Here is a 19,079-nt window from a genome sequence, read left to right as displayed (position 1 = left end):
CATTTGGTTCGAATAGCCTATATTTTAGTAGGCTATAAATATGTGGCTATGTTACAGCTCCCCTTTGAAGTTCTTGTGTTTTTCTCCTTTTCCATCTCTCCATCCCTATTCTGCTCACAGGTGATTGGAGAGGAGTTTTTTGTTCTCACTTTGTTGCAGTTTGCTGATTTTTGTAAAATAACATATCTGTTTTTGCTTTTCAGATAAAAGAGTGGTTTCAGTTTAATATGTTGCATGTTCATTTATTGGTAATAAATAATTGATAATAAATAATATTGATGATAATAAATCAACAAAAAAAATATTGGGCTTGTTTTTTAAGCTGCGGTTGCTTATTTATCTTGCGAGAGTTGGCAACAGTGGTTGTAATATTGAAGTAAATTCACACTTTGCTGAAAAAGCGTTAGCAAACTCTTGAGCAGCAACAACAGTACCATGTACTCCGCCATTATTGTGTATATTTGTTCGCGCTTGCCTTTTAAATCGACACGTACTGCGCATGTCTACATACCTAACAGGTACTACGCATGCTCATGACGTCACCGTACACGGAAACGATAATGGTGGCATTTTCAAAAACGTGCACTTTGAAACCCGTTTTCAAAAATATGCATTTTCAGTCCCCAAAATGCCGTTGTCGTGTAAACGAACAGGCAAAATGCATAAAAAGGTTCCCGTTTTTGGCTGAATACGTTGTCGTGTAAACGGAACCCTAAGTCTTCCACATCCACATCCCACTGAGAGAAAATGTGGGAAAACGCCTCTCTCACATATGCATCAGTTCCTTTTCATCCCCTTACCCATCCTCCCTCAACTTGGTTCACTAAGAATGGTCAATAGTATAATGTTCTACATGAATACAAGCAATATTTACAGTCATGTTTGGTATCATTTGAATAGTCTCAGGGCGAGTGGTACAATGGTCTCAATCTTACAAAAGTAGACAAAGATAATACCGATCTTAAGAGTTAAGAGATATTTTGATTACTGTAGAGGGTGTGTCATTCCATGCAAATTACCATCTGTCCCAAAAGGTGTTAATTCGGCTTGATCAATACAAATTCAAATTGTTCCTGTCTCCATTTCGGGAGATGTTTTGTCTTGGGCTGAGTACTTAAGGAAATCTTGCAAGAAGATCAGGGCGATTCTGTAGCCAGAAAGCCCGTAGTGTGGTGTGTCTCTACACTCCATACTATGTATTTTCTAAGGTCAGGTATGCATCTTCTACTCTTAGATTTATATTTGAGAGTTTGATATTTGTATTGATATGATTTGATATCTTTGAATTGGCTATGTAATTGGCATAATACATATTTACCTGACCGATAATAAAATGTTCATTTGATTTTATTCTGTTTTTCTCTGTAATTATTGACTCTAGTGGATTACGTTGTATCCTTGTTACCGTATTTCCTGCGTCAGGTTAGTAATGGACTAAAATTCAATAACTGTATCTTTAGAGATCCGGCTAACACTTGGTATTAGTTCCAGTGTACTTAGATTGTAAGGGCCTATAGGGAATTTCCGTTTAGGTCAACTGGATGTTGTTCGACCAGCCTAAATAGGGTGAGCCTAACCTCTGTTTATTGTAATATTATTCTAGCTAAGTGTACATGGGGAAACCATGCTATGACCATACCAAAGCTGTTGGTCGGCTTACATCTATAGTAGTGGTCGTGAACTCTGACTAGAAATAATGTTGCTTTATTCAAGTGTATACAAATCTATGGAGGCTAAATAAGAGTAGTTTTAGAATGAGCAAGCATAGGAGCAGCCATCTAAAGTATTAGTCAATTACCTCTGTCTAATAACCAAGAATGACGAGAATGTGACAGTAAGATAGAGCTAACGGCCGAAGTGATATCTTTGAGCGACATGAGCACCCGAATGAACGAGTAGAATAATATTAAAGAATAAATAGAATAATCAGATGTTTAGATAAATTACCCTATAAATAATTGCCATTCTAACTCAAATGCGAGGTCATAATAAAATGGAGTCAGATTACAATTTAACTTAAATTAAATAACTTTGCGCTTTGAAAAGACCGGACACGCAGGAAACCTTCATCCACCATTGGAGACCTTCCTTGGGGAAAATCGTGTGGAACTTACATACTCTTGACTGTTTATAACCAACATACTAACATTAGGATACCATCTGATGATATTAGTAATTAAAAATCCATTGATTCAAATGACAAACTTCAATCTTTTTGATATGAGCTCTCACCTCAAATTCATAGAATCAGACATCCAAATTTAATCTATAGTAAAAAGTTGGATGTTATTCTACCTTCAACCACAGTTAAGCTACTAGTAAATAAACTACAGACACAAACACGTACCATCCCAACTTAGCCCTTGCAATCCATCTCGGAGTAGTTTGCAATCTCGATTGAATCGCCACGCTTCATGCATAACTTCATTTAGCTTCTCATCCTCATTGTCACCTGTAAAAAAACAACACAAAGATACTGCAAATTGCAAATTATGAAAGCTACACATTCAAAGCAAACGTTTCTGAATTTGAGGACTGTTGTGGAAAATATCATGACCAGTGTCAAACAATTATCTTCGGTCTCAGTCCTGAGTTACTGAAGAATAACCTGTGGATTATAAACACCACAAACCAACAATGCATGTCCATACGTACCAGCCTGTGGTAAGATGCACTGTGCAATTACATCTCGTAGTTTTTCCAGAGCCACGTTGGTGTCCTCCGTCTCATTCTCAGGATCATTGATGAAAAGTTCATCGCTAGGTTTGGTGCTGCATGAGGCAGAAATCAAACACAGATCTATAAGTGCACTCTGCTAATAAAGACACATAATAATGTCAATTAACTGAAAAGGAACACAGCAAAAAATGACAGACTTACCCAAGTAGCTTTCTCTTTCTCAAAATGGGGTTGTTGACCGAGTTGAGCGGCTTTAGACTGAGATTCAGGTCCTGTATCCTCATGTTGGCCAGTTGTTCAGCATGGGCCTGTTGGATTCCAGCCACAACTGCCTGAATTAACAATATAACAACACATAACTTATATATTGATTATGCATATACAGCAACAGTATTCAACATATGAAAGGTAGTACAGCAGATGGGAGGAGAAATCATTCATGCTTCTTTGTACAAAGAGTCGAATCTGAGTTCAAGTTTTAACCTCTGAAATAAAAATTTTGAAACTGATGAATTTCATGAACATTAACACTGGTATTTTCCTGTTTATTTCTATATAGCTAATTTGAAACAATCTGTATTGTATAAAGCACTATAAAAACAATAAATATGAAATCCTAGCACAACAAATTCATATATCGGAAATACCAGTAATAAGTTAAAATCTTATATCACGATAGGAGTAATTTTATTTCATGGTAACAATATCACGATATAGTTATTTTTGCTTTAAATGAGGTCTGTATGATATCAAAATCTTTGATACTAATTTGATAGAAATTTCATAATTCTTGTCACCAGTGTCAATATCACAAAAAACTAGCATAAATAAAGAAAACAAAAACAAACAAACAAATAAAAAAATACTCAAGCTCACTTAAGTCAAGTAAACAGTTGTGATTAAAGAATAAGAAACTAATTACAAGCAACAGGACAAAAAAAAAACTACAGTAGAACAAATAAGAAATTCTACATACATTGTATAATCAAATGTATAAAAACACTGTATATTCTTCACTGTGTAAATTAAATATATATTTCTTCTTATTAAAATGACAAAAGTGATTTAGTCAAGAGGAGTGAGAAATTTTCTCTTTTGTTGTTTGATTAACATGAATGACATAGCAGGAATATAAAACTGCTGTCACTTTAAAGGGTTACTCCACCCCAAAATGAAAATTCTGTCATTAATTACTCACCCTCATGTCGTTCTAAACCCGTAAGACCTCCGTTCATCTTTGGAACACAAATTAAGATATTTTTGATGCATTCTGAGAGCTCTCTGACCCTCCCATAGACAGCAATGTAAGTAACACGATCAAGGTCCAGAAACGTAGCAAGGAGATCGGTAAAATAATCCATGTGACATCAGCGGTTCAACCGTAATTTTACGAAGCTACGAGAATACTTTTTGTACGGAAAGAAAACAAAAATAAAGACTTTATTCAACAATTAGTCTCCTCCGCGTCACCGTAGCGCCATTTTGGAGAGTATCCACTGAACGCAAACAGCGTATGTTGTTCTGCGTCAGCCGCACCATGCGGATATGTTTTCTATGTTTATTTACGCTTTGATTTGAACAACAATAACATATCTGTGTGGTGCGGCTGAAAGTTACATAATGTAGCTTCAACTTACACCAGAGCTAAAGTTAAGATGCTAAAAATCAACTAAACAATACATTTTCCCTCCCACATTTTAATGTACCAATAATAAAGTTAAAAATAAAATGAAAATGTTGCTCCAGGGTGACTGTATGTGCAACGAGTGCATTAAAGTGCCCCTATTATGGATTTTTGAAAATGACCTTTCATGCAGTGTGTAACACAGCTCTAATGAATGAAAACATCCTGCAAAGTTTGTCTTTCTGAAAACATCTGAAAGTGCACCTTGTATAAAATTATTATCTCAAAAAGAAAGAGTCGACTCTGAATCATTGAAACGAGTAATTTTTAAAACAAATCCCAAGCCTTTTCATGTTGACCTCAATATGAAACATTAGCATATTGCCCGCCCACTTGTTGTGTGCGCAGACCTGGGAAAACTTGAACCCCCCCCTCCCTCAAACACTGAGGCTGGGCGGGGCTTCCCCCATGGGATATATATACCAGTTCACATTTACAGCTCTGCGTGTTTGCTGCGTAAAACCATCAGTCGATTTTCGCATTGGTCTCAATGAAAATGCTAATTAATTCTTTGCCACTAGGTGCCGCTTTTGGAGCAGTAAAAATAGCTGTTTCCCCGGTAACGACTGTACACAAAGCAGCACTGCGCTCACAAATGCTGCTTTATCAGGCATTACAGGCAAGATGAAATGAAAATGAAATTGACCAATCACCGCAGATTAGCGTCTCGCAAAGGAGGGGTTTGGAAAAATGAATCGTTGAGCGAATCGTTTGGGAGTCGTTGAGCAAGAAAGGTAAAAATAAATGCATATTATAAGACAATGAAAGTGTTTTTTGACCTTGCATGCATGTCAACCTGTTGTTGGGGACTCCCAAAACCAAAATATGAACCTTTCATAACCCATAATATGGGCACTTTAAACATCGGCAGATACTACTCAACTAAGCTTTTAAATGTTGTCTTTCGTTGGATCTCACCTTGTCCATCATCATTTGAGCAGACGGAAGCACATTGTCCAGCGCTTCAGTGCAGTTGAGCCAGGGATGGGCTAACACTCCCTCTATGGTTAGTCTCTCCTCGGGCTTCACTTTAAGTAGCCTTAATGCAACAAAATATGTTAGATCTGAGTAACAGAAACATTGTTTTACACTACTGAAATTGAGCAGCAGTTTAACTAAATTTACATAGCTACTTCATTATTTTTTCAAGATAGACTAAAGTTGGTTAATAGTCGCCGTGGATAAAAGCATCTGCTAAATGCATAAATGTCCAATGTAAATCTTAAACTCCTAGTGGCGTTAGAGAATTTGAGCATATAAAAAGAATGAAAGGTTGGCAAACCACAGCTCCAAAAATGCAAAAATGTTTATTTCATGTTCTCACCACAGGTGACGTTTCATATCAGTCTGATGAGGTTAAGGCTAGAAGGGATACAGCTGCGGCTAATGGGCATGCACACATCAATATAGCCTAATTTTTGTTACACTGTACAACAATAATTACTGATTTAACATTATTGTAAGGGGTAGGTTTAGGGTTGGGGTAGGTGTAGACATTAATAAAACAATCTAATAGGTAAGCTGTATACCTTCAAGCCACAACCGTCTGATGAAGAGCCATAGGGCTCGAAACGTCACCTATTGTGAGAACATGAAATGAGTTGTGGTGTGCTAACTTTTCCTTCTTTTTATTGTTTACAATAGTTAAGCGCCCTCATTGAGGTTTTTGTTGCCTGTCAGATGTGTGCATTTAATTTTTTGAGAATTTGACATAATTATTTGAGCAACGGACATCAAAATGGGCAACAACGATTTTAAAACTCACCTTAATTATTCTGCCAAATTTCTAATTGTTTTACCATACAGATCTAGGGGATGCCGTAGACTCCCAGCCACAAGAGTAAAAGATTTAATACATGTCTATGCATGCTCTGTTCTTTGCCACAAATAAGTAAAGAAGTATTTTTAATAAAACAGGAAGTAAATGAAAAGACACTCACTTGCGGACAATGTCCTTGGCCATTTCAGATATTTGACTCCACTCCTCCTCTGGGAAGTCAAAGCTGCCAGTCATGATTTTTTTGCGCATATCTTTTGGGATGGTACGGCTGTGGTGTTTGGAGTAGAATGGAGGATATCCGCAGAGCATTACATAGACGATCACCCCTAAGGACCATAGGTCACAGCTCTAAATAGTGGAAAATAAAAAGAAGAATGAATGCATTGGCTTCACAGCTAGCAATCTAAACACCTTCAGTCAATTCTTGTGACAAGGCTGAAAATGAAAAATGTGAAACTAGGGATGTTCATTCACATTCACTCAACTCACAATGCGATACGATTCACAATACTGATTTCACTATACGATTTTCACACTTTTTTTTTTTTTAACAAAATGAGGTTTAAGACAAATTATAAATGAAAAGTTGTCCTTTTATTGTTTCTCAGACAAATTGCTGCATGTTTCTTTGTGAAATTGAAATGTCAAATAACAAAACTAAAAAAATTATGAGGCAACCACTGCATTTTAATCACGATCCAAACAAAGATGCTGCACACATGCAGCATGAGCAGTTTTTGATTTAAATAAGATTGTATAATTTCAAAATTTGAAGCAAAAACAGAATGGTCTGACTTTAACTTTGTGAAACTGTACTACATAAAATATCTGCACAAAACAAAAACAGCAGGCAGGCTGAATGAGACGCAGATTCACTCTCTGACAGCAGGTGGCACTTATGGAACAGCAGCAACACAGCATTTCATAGGTTACAGCTGTAAACAAAGTAGGGCTGTGCTTATAAACACTACTTTAATGTGCAGTATATGGAGCAGTGCTGGCTCGTCGGGGGAGGCACAGCTTCCCCAAAAGTTTGAGGTGAAAATGGGAGGACGACGAAAATAATGTTCTTTTTAGCAGCATCATATGACCCCTTTAATAAAATTCACCATTCATTTCAGTTCATGTCTCACAATGTGTATTTTTTGTTTGTAATTTCACAGCTGTAATACCTAGAGATGTAACGATTAACCGCGAACCGGTTGAAAATCGATTAAAATATGAATCGCGATTCAATTAGGGGTAGGAATTTATATGAATGTATGTCTGAGGGAAACTTACTGTCTTTAGAAAAGTTTAGATGGTATTTTTTCTTTTCATCTTGCCTCTGTATAATGCATATTAAAGTTCATAATTGCAGCGCTGCTTTGTTTACAGCGGAAACCAAGGAAACGCTTTAAACGCCACCTGCTGGCAGAGTGAATCTGCGTCTCATTCAGCTCAAAAAAGTTAAATAATGGCAAAGCAGTCTTCAATCCAAGCGCTTGTAGCACTGCGCATTTTGTATGTCTGTCTTCTTCGACACACTCAGTTCATTTCACGGAATTCTCTCTTAATGATTTAATCATTTAAATAAGTTGTGTCATTGAAGAGAAACATACAAAAATGTGCAGCAGGCCCACAGGACCAAGACTGAAAACCACTGGCAAAGAAAACATTAAAGAAAGAAAAACATTCAATGGTGAAAAAAAATATTTCGGTCCGTCCAAAAGTATTAATTATTGCACAGATCGAAGAGGAAAAAAAGTCAGTCATGCATGTAGACCAAAATGATTGAGTAATAAATGCTGAAATCCAAAAACGTATTCTTGTCACTCTACAGGAAGAATTAGATAGCAGGCAAGAATTTGAACATTTGCACTGTAAAAAATGACCAGTGGACATCAAATAGATGATAATTAGTGCTGTCAAATGATTAATCGCAACTAATCGCATCCAAAATTAATATACGTGTATGTACTGTGTATATTTATAATGTATATATACATACACTCACATACATTATATATTTTGAGAATATTTACATGTATATATTTATATTCATATAATTTACATTATATATACATATTCTTAATATATAAACATGACACACATTTTATGTAAACAAAAACTTTTATTTTGGATGCGATTAATCGTTTGACAGCACTAATATAATAGGATGAATTTAGGATGAACTTTTTCTAAGAATGAGCCATAACACTGAGAGCCCTATCATACAACCGGTGCAATGCGGCGCCAGGCACGACGCACATGTTTTTTGCTAGTGTCAGCCCGACGCAGTTGTCATTTTCACGTCCTGCGCCACGTTGTTTAAATAGCAAATGCATTTGTGCCCATTTGTGCGCCCATGGGCGTGCTGGTCTGAAAACGAGGTGTGTTCAGGCACATTGCTATTTTAGGCAACTGAAATAGACTGCGCCATTGACCAACAAAAACCTGGTCTAAAGTCTGGTGCAATATATATTTTTTTATTTAAAGAGCGCGTTAGAAATATGTGCCTATAGGCGGGTGCACAACGTGCGTACACTTTGCTTATTACACACACAGTGATGCGCAGCAGCACACAAACATTTTAAAAAATGAAAAATTAAAGGATTAAAATGTAAAAGATTATTATTGTGTACATAAATATAAAAATGCCTACATGTCATAATGGATAGTCTTTGCATGTATCAGAATTACGCACACAAGCAGATCTGTTCCCTCACTAGAGAAGCGCTCCGTTTTTCCGCTTGCAAATTCCACCATGTAAATAGCAAATCCACCATGGTGCGAGCGCAACTGGCTTTTAAAGGGAATGGGAGATGAGACTCTGATTGGTTTATGGCACGTTATGCCCAAAACACACCCACTAATCATTAAGAGAATAGGGACAACACTTTTAGACCATGCGCCGGGCGCGCCGACCATTTTTCCCGACCTTAAACTAGCAAAAGTGGATTCGGACACGCCCTAAGCGCAATTGCGCCGTGCGCTTTAGACAGTGCGCTTAGATCGTTAAAATAGGGCCCCGAGTAACAAAGTTTACCTTGTTGTATGTGTAAGGTGTGGGTGAGGTAGGTATAATTCCAGACTTTTCTTTCTGGTGGCGTCTCTGTGCCTCCAGCACCTATTGAAGAAAATTAGTTAATATTTGTCAATTAGGTTACAAAGTTTCGGACTGATCAAATATTTCATGTGTGGCTGGCAAGATAGATGTTTTTATTTATCATCATCATCATCATCATCAAAAAGAGGGAAAAAAAAACTGAAAAAATTACCAATTTATGTTTTGAAGGGGCCGTATCACATCACCAGTCAAAAGTTTGGACATGCTTACTCATTTTTATCATCATAATTATGTCCCAGAATGATAATAATCCATGAAACAACATGACCATGGACACTTGTTGGCTTTTCCTTGCACTATTCAGTTCAGACATCTATTAAATAAATTGATTAAAAGTTCAGTTTCGCTATTTTGTCCCTTTATTATCAAGACAAGGAAATGTGGATCAAGGAAAAAAAGGATCAAGGAAAAATGATTTTTCATGATTTGATGCCTTTAAAAGTAAGAATTAAGAACAGTCAACTTTTACATCTATAAAAAGTCACTAAGGTCTTACCTGCGGTGCTACATAGTATGGAGTGAACTGTGGGGTCATTAAATCACCTTGGTCGATTTTGGCAAAACCAAAATCACACAGTTTTACAGGAGCATCCTGATGGGGCAGTCAGACACAAGAAACACGATTCAAAATATGTTCTTACTGAATAACATTTGCTTAATTTAGAAAGATTCTAAAGTTGAAAATTATTTAAGGAATAAGGCTTTAAAAAAATTATATATATATATATATATATTAGGGCTGTCAAAATTAACGCTTTAATAACGTGCTAACGCAAACTAATTTTAACAACACTAATTTTATTAACACGCAATTCACGTCAAACACGTTTGACCCGTTGCCTAGCCTGTAGTTGGAGAAATGGAGATGCTGACCGACCCTGCGTTCCATTCGGAAGGGCTCATCCCTATGCCCTAATCCCTTCAAAGGGTTTACCCTCTGGAGTGAGAGCTTTGATGGGTTGAAGGGTGTACATGCAAAGAATCTGAGCAAAGGATCATGGGAGCCCGAAGTGTCCATCAGTTGTACCCTTCGAAATCCTTCATTCCGAAGGGCCCTTTGAAGTGGCCAGTTTTGAGCACTTCGGTTTGGAACGACCCTTCAATATGGCGGCCATGATTGTTTTCACTCCGTAGTGCCCTTCGGAGAGCGATATATCCCATTTGGAACGCACCGAGTGTTGCCAACTTTAGCGACTTGTCCCTAGATTCAGACTTTTTTCAAATAAGCGCCTAGCAACAATACATAACACATAATTGGACAAACCTTATTTAGTTTCTGAGACTCGTCGGTACTGCCGCGCGAGCACAAGGTTTTGCGTCTGCTCTGTTCAGTGAGCAGCTGAGAGGAGCAGCGCTTTTAGTTAAACCAGATATTATGTTGCTTCTCTAATTTTAAGTATAGCCGAAATTACAAAACAGATACTGTCTTTATCTTATGTGTATTTGATTTTATCAGACAACGGCTCGATTATAAATCAGGATTTTTTTTGCAAATTAACATCTTGGAAGGGAGAGCTGGTTATGTAATGGGTCGCGTTTTAGTCACTATTTTCATATTCATTCGGTTGTCTGACAACAGAAACATTAAAATATAACAATGAAAACAGTTTTATTGAGAATTTGGCTGCATCAAATTACAGTATGTGGGCACAGAGAGGCAAACAAATGTAATAATAAATAATAAATGTACATTTTGCATGTTCAGAAGAAGTGAGCTGCCCTGTCGTGCGAATAGTGTAAACAGGCTTGTGTAAGTGAATTGCTCAGTGCAAAGAAAGAAGTAATGGGAGCCTGGTATATCTGTTCTTTTTTTCATTTGTCTAATAGACATTAACAAGTTATTTGAAAAACATCTGACCTTTGAAACATGTCTAGTCTTCATGCTCTATGTCGAGAATGGTTTCACTAATAATAAACATACATTTGCATAAAGCATCCATATTTGTCCATGCCCATGTTGATGAGTTTTAAAAACTTGAAAAGTATTAATTTAAGGTACATTTAGAACAGATAAAAATGTATGATTAAGTTGCGATTAATCACGATTAAATATTTTAATCGATTGACAGCCTTATATATATATATATATATATATATATATATGCGCACTGTAATCAATTAAATAAAATGAATTTATGGAACATTATTCAGGTGTCAGATCTCACCAGTGAATTGTCCTTGAAGAGCAGGTTCTCTGGTTTCAGGTCTCGATGTGCAATATTTAATGAATGACAGTGTTGTAATGCAAGGCTTATCTGTAAAAATGACAGAAGTTCAAACTACTTGATGTATATACAAGTTTTGATGTTTATAATGTTACATTTTTAACAAACAATAGACTACTTATAACAATGTAATTGAAAATAACACTGTACTTGTTTAAAGAGCCCATGTTTTACTTTATTGTAAAGTTAGTCATATGTGTCAAGCATTCCATGTTTACTCTCTTATGCGATCATTAATTTTATAATGAAAAATAATTTACGTTGTTAACAGATAAAATCACCAGCATAGGTGGAAAAACCCCATAAAACAACAAACATACAAGAACAATCGTTTGGTCATCTGTGCATCCCTAAGTAAGTCATACTGATGGAAACATGTCAAGTCACACATTGGTCAATAAACATGTCATGAGGTCGTAAACACAACCCATTTTTCCTAGCATTGCACATATTTATTCATCCATAAATTTAATAAGGTCATTCTCTCCATGTTTTGGGCATTGATAGGGATGGGCGATATTTCCCAAATACTATCGCGATACTTTTTCCACATCATATGATACTGATATTTATCATGAAATTCATTTACCATTACCATTAATGGGGAAGGAAATGCTTTGCACATTTGTTTGTTGTTTGTCAGACCTTGAGAATGAATGTTAATATTAACTTGTTAGTTCACAAACTCCACAGAGCAGTTCCTTTTAATTTAGGGTCCTATGAAATACATTTTATTTTGCCCTGAATTCTGAATTTTTTCCCCCATCTATAATTTTTTTCTGGATTCTGTGTTTTACGACTTTTATACGACAAATTTATCTTTAAAAATGGTGTCTAATAAAATTAATTAAAAGAATTCAATCTTATAAAATGTAATCAAATAAGAATATAACAATTAATTTACAAAAAATGTTTTTTTTTTTAAATTTTATGTCAAATAAGATGCTGCACAACAGAACTGTATAAATTCAAACATGGAAGAAAAATAACTTGGTTGTAAGATTTTTTTTAAATATTACTATTATTCTGCTCTGGAGATGAAGTTCATGTGTTCATGTGCTTGTATATTGAAATCCAGATGTTGAAATCACTAGAGATGCACCGATTTTCTTGGCCGATTCCGATTTCCGATTTTTTTGTTGGTGTGATCTGCCGATACCAATTTTTGCCGATTCCGATTTTCTTTCTAATAACTATAATTGACAGCATATACAAACAAAAATCTACTTTTCTTCAACGCAAAGTTTTATTTTCATAAATAAACACAAGTAAGAATCGGAAAATAATGTGTTTTTTGAACCTTAAACCGCATAAACACATTTCATTTCACCAAAGTAATGTTCTTTTTAGCAACATCATATGACCCCTTTAGCCTAACAGACAGCAGCATAAATATTGGACTGCGGTCCCTTTAAGAGTTTATCCACGGACCCAATATTCTGTTACACAACATGCGCTCTCTTTCTCAACTATTTAACGCTCCAAAACTGACTGTGTTTAACTGGATACTCGCCAAAACGGTAATTTTGACAATTTTGTGTTGACACGGTCACATTTCACGCGTTCCGTTTAAAGACTTTTGGCCCCGTCCGCCTTCCATAGGTATAAGCGCGAAACCTGCGGGAATGACTAAAACAATGCGCAATACAAGCACTATTTAACCGGAGCGAATGAGACGTGTGTGAGAGAGAAGGGGTCGTCGGAGAGAAGAGAGCGAGAATGCGCGGCTGACGTTATTGCCTGTGCCGCTGGTAACAAAACGGATCGGCTCGAAATCGGAAAGAAGTGAGACTGATCGGCCAATCACCGATCGGGGCTGATCATGAGGAAAATCGTCCGATTCCGATCCCTGGCCGATCGATCGGTGCATCTCTAGAAATCACTGTGAGTGTCATGTGTTGAGTTTGACAATTCACACAGAGACACACACACAGAACATGCAGACCTATTAACAGCATGCAACTGACTGGCTGCTGTTGCCTTTATTTCTGCTGTGTGATTAATCCATATTGAGTAAAAATTGTCCAGAACTTATCATCGTTCTTAACATAAATTTGATCACAATCTCAATATATGATATAATTTATCACCCAGCCCTAGACATTGGTCTCAAATATCCAACCAATCAGGCTTTGTTGGAGGTTTGGACTGTAACCGCTGCTAATAGTATCTTTAACAGATACTCTTTCACCATCAAATGAGCTGCTATGTTACCAAAACATACTGTAGGAAAAGATCAGTCAATTCCATCACCAAAAATATTATGTATTACCTCCGGACAAAAGTCTGCCTTCTCTCCAGACCTGAGCTACCTCAACAGTATGGCCTTTAACTGTAAAGACTGTACCTGTTTAGTGACCTGGCTGGCCATCTTCTCTGTAAAGTGCTTGTGCTGGCTGATTCTGTGGAACAACTCGCCACCTTCCATCATTTCCATCACAATCAGTAACCTTGCCCTATCAGAGAGAAGCACAGAAAACAGCAGAGTGTATTTATATTTTTAGATAGTTAGAGCATTAGCAAACATTTTCTTGTACTGTACGTGTAGGAAACACTGTGTTGTAGGGCTGGGCGACTTTACCTACAATCAAAACCTCGATTAATTGAACACTTTACCTCGATTACGAATATTTAACGATTTTTTTTATTTTATCATTTTTTTGCCCTCATAGTTCATTAAAGGGTTGTAGTGTAAAAATACTCCACTATTAAATGTGGGATTTTTTCTAATGAAAGAGTGCATTTCTTATCTTTGTGATTTTAAAATAATTGAAGGAAACAAACTATTTATGGTTATTTGTTGAATATTTCGAACAATTCGAAAAAGCTTGCTTGAAATGAAGACGTCTTATGAAAAACGTCACATTTCAGTTTTATTGTAAAAAGCAAGTTTCCTAAAAAAAAGAAAAAAAGAAAATAACTTTCATTTTCATTTTATTCATTTAACTTTCAACACGTCTTTGTGTCTAAAACCGCGAGACGCAGCGCTCAGGAATGGTTTAAAAAAAAAAACAGCGCAGAATGCCTACTCCGTTGTGTTATATCAACCTGCTACTGTAAACAAGAGCTTGCAATGCTTGCCCCGCCTGCAGGATCTTCTGATTGGTCCACTGTTTTGGAACTGATATTGATGAGCGGTGCTGCGTGAAAAAGTTTAAATTCTTTTAACGCGCCACTCACGTGCGAGACGCAGCAAAACACGCGAACGCAACGGTCATACACATCCGTATAGCACCGTATATGACCAGTATGTTTTTAAGGGGAAAGTATTAATAGGATTAAAAAACTGAAATAATCGACATAGGAAAATTACGTCGGTTAGAGGTTATGAATTTCAGTTTCGATTTCTTTTCGATTGATCGTACAGCCCTCCTGTGTTGTGTGCGCTGATGCTGTTGAACTCCACTACCTTGGACTGGATTCATGGGGAAACTGTACACTGTTGGCATATACCTCCATTATTTTCACAATGTTGGGGTGAGATGCACACATCATATGAAGCCTAACCTGCAAATAAAAATCACAGGAAAGAATTTAAAGTTGCACTTGGAGATGTTCTGTAAAGTCTGACATTTCAACTTATTAACCTCTAACACCAAATAAAAGAGATGCTCTTCAAATAAAAGAAACTAAACCATGTACACGGCACACACTACCTACCTCATTGCGGGCTTTGGGTCTGTCAATCAAGATTTTCAAGGCAAACCGTTCTTGTGTCGACTTCTTCACACATACCCTGGAGAAAAAAAAACTATATGAATGCACTGCATCAATTGGCTTTTAGTAAATAGCCAACTGATGAATCCAGTTAACATTCTTAACTCTGTAAAGCCTGAATATCTATCGTTTTAATGTAACAGTTTATTGAAAGGTTTAAGTTTGAATATGTGTATTTGATGAGTGTCATATTTGATACATCAGGCTTTTATTGCTCATATAGTATGATATAGTGAGAATATGGAGGAAAAAACACTTCAGTTTTATTCAGAGGCCCAAACTGTGCAAAAATGTGCAGATGCTGATATGACCAAAAAGTAAAAAGAAATTCTAATAGCATGTAATGTAAATCAATGAGATTTTATAACTTTATAACAGTATATCAGACTACTTACATAATAATGAAATAAATTTCAGAAAATATCAGTATATTTCCCAATAATGTTTTGGAAAGATAATATTTAAATGCTTAGGTTTATGATCAAATCTCTGTAGTTTCAAAACATATTATGCAATGCAATACAATTATGATAGAGAGATGAACATGCTGGACAGATTAATCCAAAATAATTCCTTGATACGTCCAGCATTTTTTCCCCAATGTTTGTAGTTGATTTTTGTTCTGGTGCTTAGGAAAGGATTCAGAAATATTTCCTCAGAGATTCGTTCCTACAGCAGGAAAGAGGCTATTAACTACTTCTGCTAGTGGAGATTTACAGCTGAATGTCATTTTTATTTAAAATATTTTTAATGCAAAAATGACCTTTCAATATACCCTTCAAACTGGACATAACAACATACCTCACAGGACCACTGATCCCAGCTCCCAGCTTCTGTGTCCAATTGATGTTATACTCTTCCAGGATGGATGTCTCCTGTGACAAGAACATACAGTGTTTGGGAACAGTTCATTCAATTCACTCATTCATCGGCATGTCTTTTAAACAGCATGCATAATTATTATACATGAAATTAATTACTTTGCCTGTTTTGACATTGTTAGTTTCTGCAGTGAGCATCATGAGATGCATAAAACTGAAAAGGCTTTAATGCATACCTAAAAGGCAAAAGCCACAGTAGAGTCCATGACTAGCAGTTTTTAAAAGAGTTATGATGTACAAATCAACAACACAATATATAGTAGAAAGAACATGCATTTAATGGGAAAAGTCAAGACTTGCGACTTCAATAAATTGAAATGGAAGTGAAAGAGTAAATTACAATGTAGTCAAATGTACTGCCATTGTACTGAATTTAGCATTCAATGGTCTTGTTGCTATTTTAAATGCTCATACTGCATTTGTTAAAATTAATGTAAAAAATATTATTTACTTAAAGCCAACTGATTTAAGTGCTTTTAGTAGGGATGTAACGATTCACTCAACTCACGATTCGATTCACGATTTTGATTTCACGATTCGATTCACAATTTTATTTTATCTTTTACAAAATTAGATTTAAGACAAATTATAAATTAAATGTGTCCTTTTATTATTGCTTGGACAAAATGCTGCACATTTCTTTGTGAAATTGAAATATAACACTATAATAATATACTAATATAGCACTTGCATATTATTGCTCTTTTGTTGGTTTTGATTGCTAAATACCATCTAAACTTTTCTAAAGACAGTAAGTTCCCCTCAGACATGCATTCATATAAACTCCTACCCCTAATTGAATCGCGATTTGTTAAGCATCTCAACCGATTTGAATCGTCACATATTTGAATCAATTTTCAACCGGCTCGCGGTTAATCGTTACATCCCTAGCTTTTAGACTTGCAATCTGTATATTTAAATATTCTGAGTGGGGTAATACCACTGCGTAATGCCACTAAACTAAACTAAACTAAACTAAGGCCCTTACAAATGATAATGATAAAGGCAATACAAGGAAAACCACAGTGAAACGTTTTGAGGAAACTCCTGTTTACTCTTAATACTGAAGCCTGATCTGTTCTCATTCCTGTAGCTGCACGAACAAATGGCATTTCAGCCAGCCAAACCGAGCGGAGCCAACTGCCTATATACATCAACGATGAATTTTCTCCTTCAGCGCAAAGATAATTTCCTCGCTGGACTCAGAAGAAGAACGAAGAAGCCTGAAGAGCCCCGGCACATCAACTGCCTTGAGCTGATGGAGGTTTTTCTGACCCTAAAAACCTTCCTACCAGCCTTGAAGGGGCACCGCATCCTTGTCTGTTCGGGCAACACGACGGTGGTGGCCTTTATAAATCGGCGGTCTCAGGTCACGCTCCCTCTACAGGATGGTGAGATGCCTCCTCCTATGGGCACATTACAACCTGCGTTCACTCAGGGCAACTCAGATGCCAGGCAGACTGAACCAAGAACTGGACATGCTGTCCCGGGGCAATGTTTTTCCAGGTGCGCTGCGCATCCATTCAAATTAACTGAAAAATATCACACATCGCTTGACGGAGAGTGAAACTCTGAAGCGCTCAGTCAGAGTGTTCTGTGAGTGAAAATATATCTGTGCTAATCATATACTCAGCATCCAACTCACACACTGGCGAGTAAAATCTGAGAATTTATTTGCCATTGGCTAATATTAGACATCATTTAGTCGCCAGAGTGAAGATTTAGTCGCATATGCGAGTGATTTACTCGCAATGTAGAGGGTTGCTTATCCACGTCCTCAGAGACCTTCGAGGTCCCCCCCTTTGAACTGCTCCAGTCGGCTGACTTACTTTTGCTTTCAGTCAGCACTTCCTGCTTTGGGTTTGGGCTTAACGACTGTATGTTATCTGCTGGAATGCTACTCTCTCGTGAATGCATGTGTGACAGTTTGCAGAAGCTAGAGAATATAGTTTATAAAGTTTTAAATAAGGATAATCTTCTTACACAAACGCATTGATTCACTTTAGAAGACCTTTATTAACCCCTTGTGTGGAGCACTTTTTATGATGTATGGACACTGATGTTTTATGATGTATTCACTGCTATTATAAAGCTTGGAAGAGCCAGGACATTTTTAATATATTTTAATATTTAATATAACTCTAACTGTTTTCTTCTGAAAGAAGAATGTCATATACACCACGGATGGCTTTAGGGTGATTAAATCATGAAAAATTTTCATTTTTGAGTGAACTATCAGAGTAACTACCAGAGTATATTCAGAGTAAACAGGATTTTCCCCAAAGCATTTCTTGCAATGCTTGTCCCCGTTATTCTCTGGGAACTGAGATTACTTTAGTAACCATACATTACTCATGCAGAGTAAAACATGACATTTCAGGAAACTTGTAAATCAAACCAATTGTCTTAAAGGGGTCACATGATGTGATTTAAATTTTTCCTTTCTCTTTGGAGTGTTACAAGCTCTTGGTGCATAAAGAAGATCTGTAAAGTTGCAAAGACTAAAGTCTCAAATCCAAAGAGATATTCTTTATAAAAGTTAAGACTTGTCCACACCCTCCTAAAACGCCTCGTTTAAACACGCCCCCACATATCTACGTCACTGTGTGGGAAGATTTGCATAACACCGCCCAAATGTTCACGCAAAGAAAGAAGATGTAACTTTTATTCTCGCTGTAGTATTGTAGTTGTTGCCGCCGCTGCCATGTCGTGAAGGCGCTGTGTGTTTCCTTGTGAAAGCGAAACTACTTTGTTTGGCCTTCCAAAAGAGGACGATATCCACTTCGTCATGCCTAGAGCTGATCCGTGCTGGTCGCTGAGACAATACATCAACTTTGCGCTGTGGATCGCAAGATCGGCTTTCACCGTGGACGAAGCGAAGTCCAGCCCGGGGTCGTCACACGTGGTTGCCGCAGGCATCACAATATGGTAAGGGACGTAACATTTCCGTCACACGCTTGAGGAATTCGGCCAATCACAACGCACTGGATAGCTGGCCAATCAG

The 19,079-nt window shown here is 36.8% G+C and overlaps 1 protein-coding gene across 2 annotated transcripts in view; it reads right to left on the bottom strand.

Moving 5' to 3' along the window:
• Positions 1 to 19,079, bottom strand: part of mapkapk5 (MAPK activated protein kinase 5) — a 25,370-nt gene that overhangs the window by 1,678 nt on the left and 4,613 nt on the right. The window contains exons 3-14 of one of the 2 annotated variants that reach the window (XM_016552259.1): positions 15,996 to 16,069; positions 15,138 to 15,213; positions 14,887 to 14,984; positions 13,825 to 13,933; positions 11,418 to 11,507; positions 9,749 to 9,844; positions 9,172 to 9,252; positions 6,304 to 6,491; positions 5,282 to 5,402; positions 2,881 to 3,011; positions 2,656 to 2,771; positions 2,348 to 2,452 (exon numbers count right to left, since the gene is read on the bottom strand). In XM_016552259.1, coding sequence (XP_016407745.1) covers positions 2,348 to 2,452; positions 2,656 to 2,771; positions 2,881 to 3,011; positions 5,282 to 5,402; positions 6,304 to 6,491; positions 9,172 to 9,252; positions 9,749 to 9,844; positions 11,418 to 11,507; positions 13,825 to 13,933; positions 14,887 to 14,984; positions 15,138 to 15,213; positions 15,996 to 16,069 — 1,285 coding nt within the window. The remainder of the gene's footprint in view (positions 1 to 2,347; positions 2,453 to 2,655; positions 2,772 to 2,880; positions 3,012 to 5,281; positions 5,403 to 6,303; positions 6,492 to 9,171; positions 9,253 to 9,748; positions 9,845 to 11,417; positions 11,508 to 13,824; positions 13,934 to 14,886; positions 14,985 to 15,137; positions 15,214 to 15,995; positions 16,070 to 19,079) is intronic. The other variant, XM_016552260.1, reaches the window with a different exon arrangement.

Source organism: Sinocyclocheilus rhinocerous, unplaced genomic scaffold, assembly GCF_001515625.1.
Source record: "Sinocyclocheilus rhinocerous isolate Xijiao unplaced genomic scaffold, SAMN03320098_v1.1 scaffold285, whole genome shotgun sequence".
Classification (NCBI taxonomy): Eukaryota; Metazoa; Chordata; class Actinopteri; order Cypriniformes; family Cyprinidae; genus Sinocyclocheilus; species Sinocyclocheilus rhinocerous.
The sequence above is the reverse complement of the archived record's forward strand: the minus strand, read 5'-3'. Positions and strand labels throughout refer to the sequence as shown.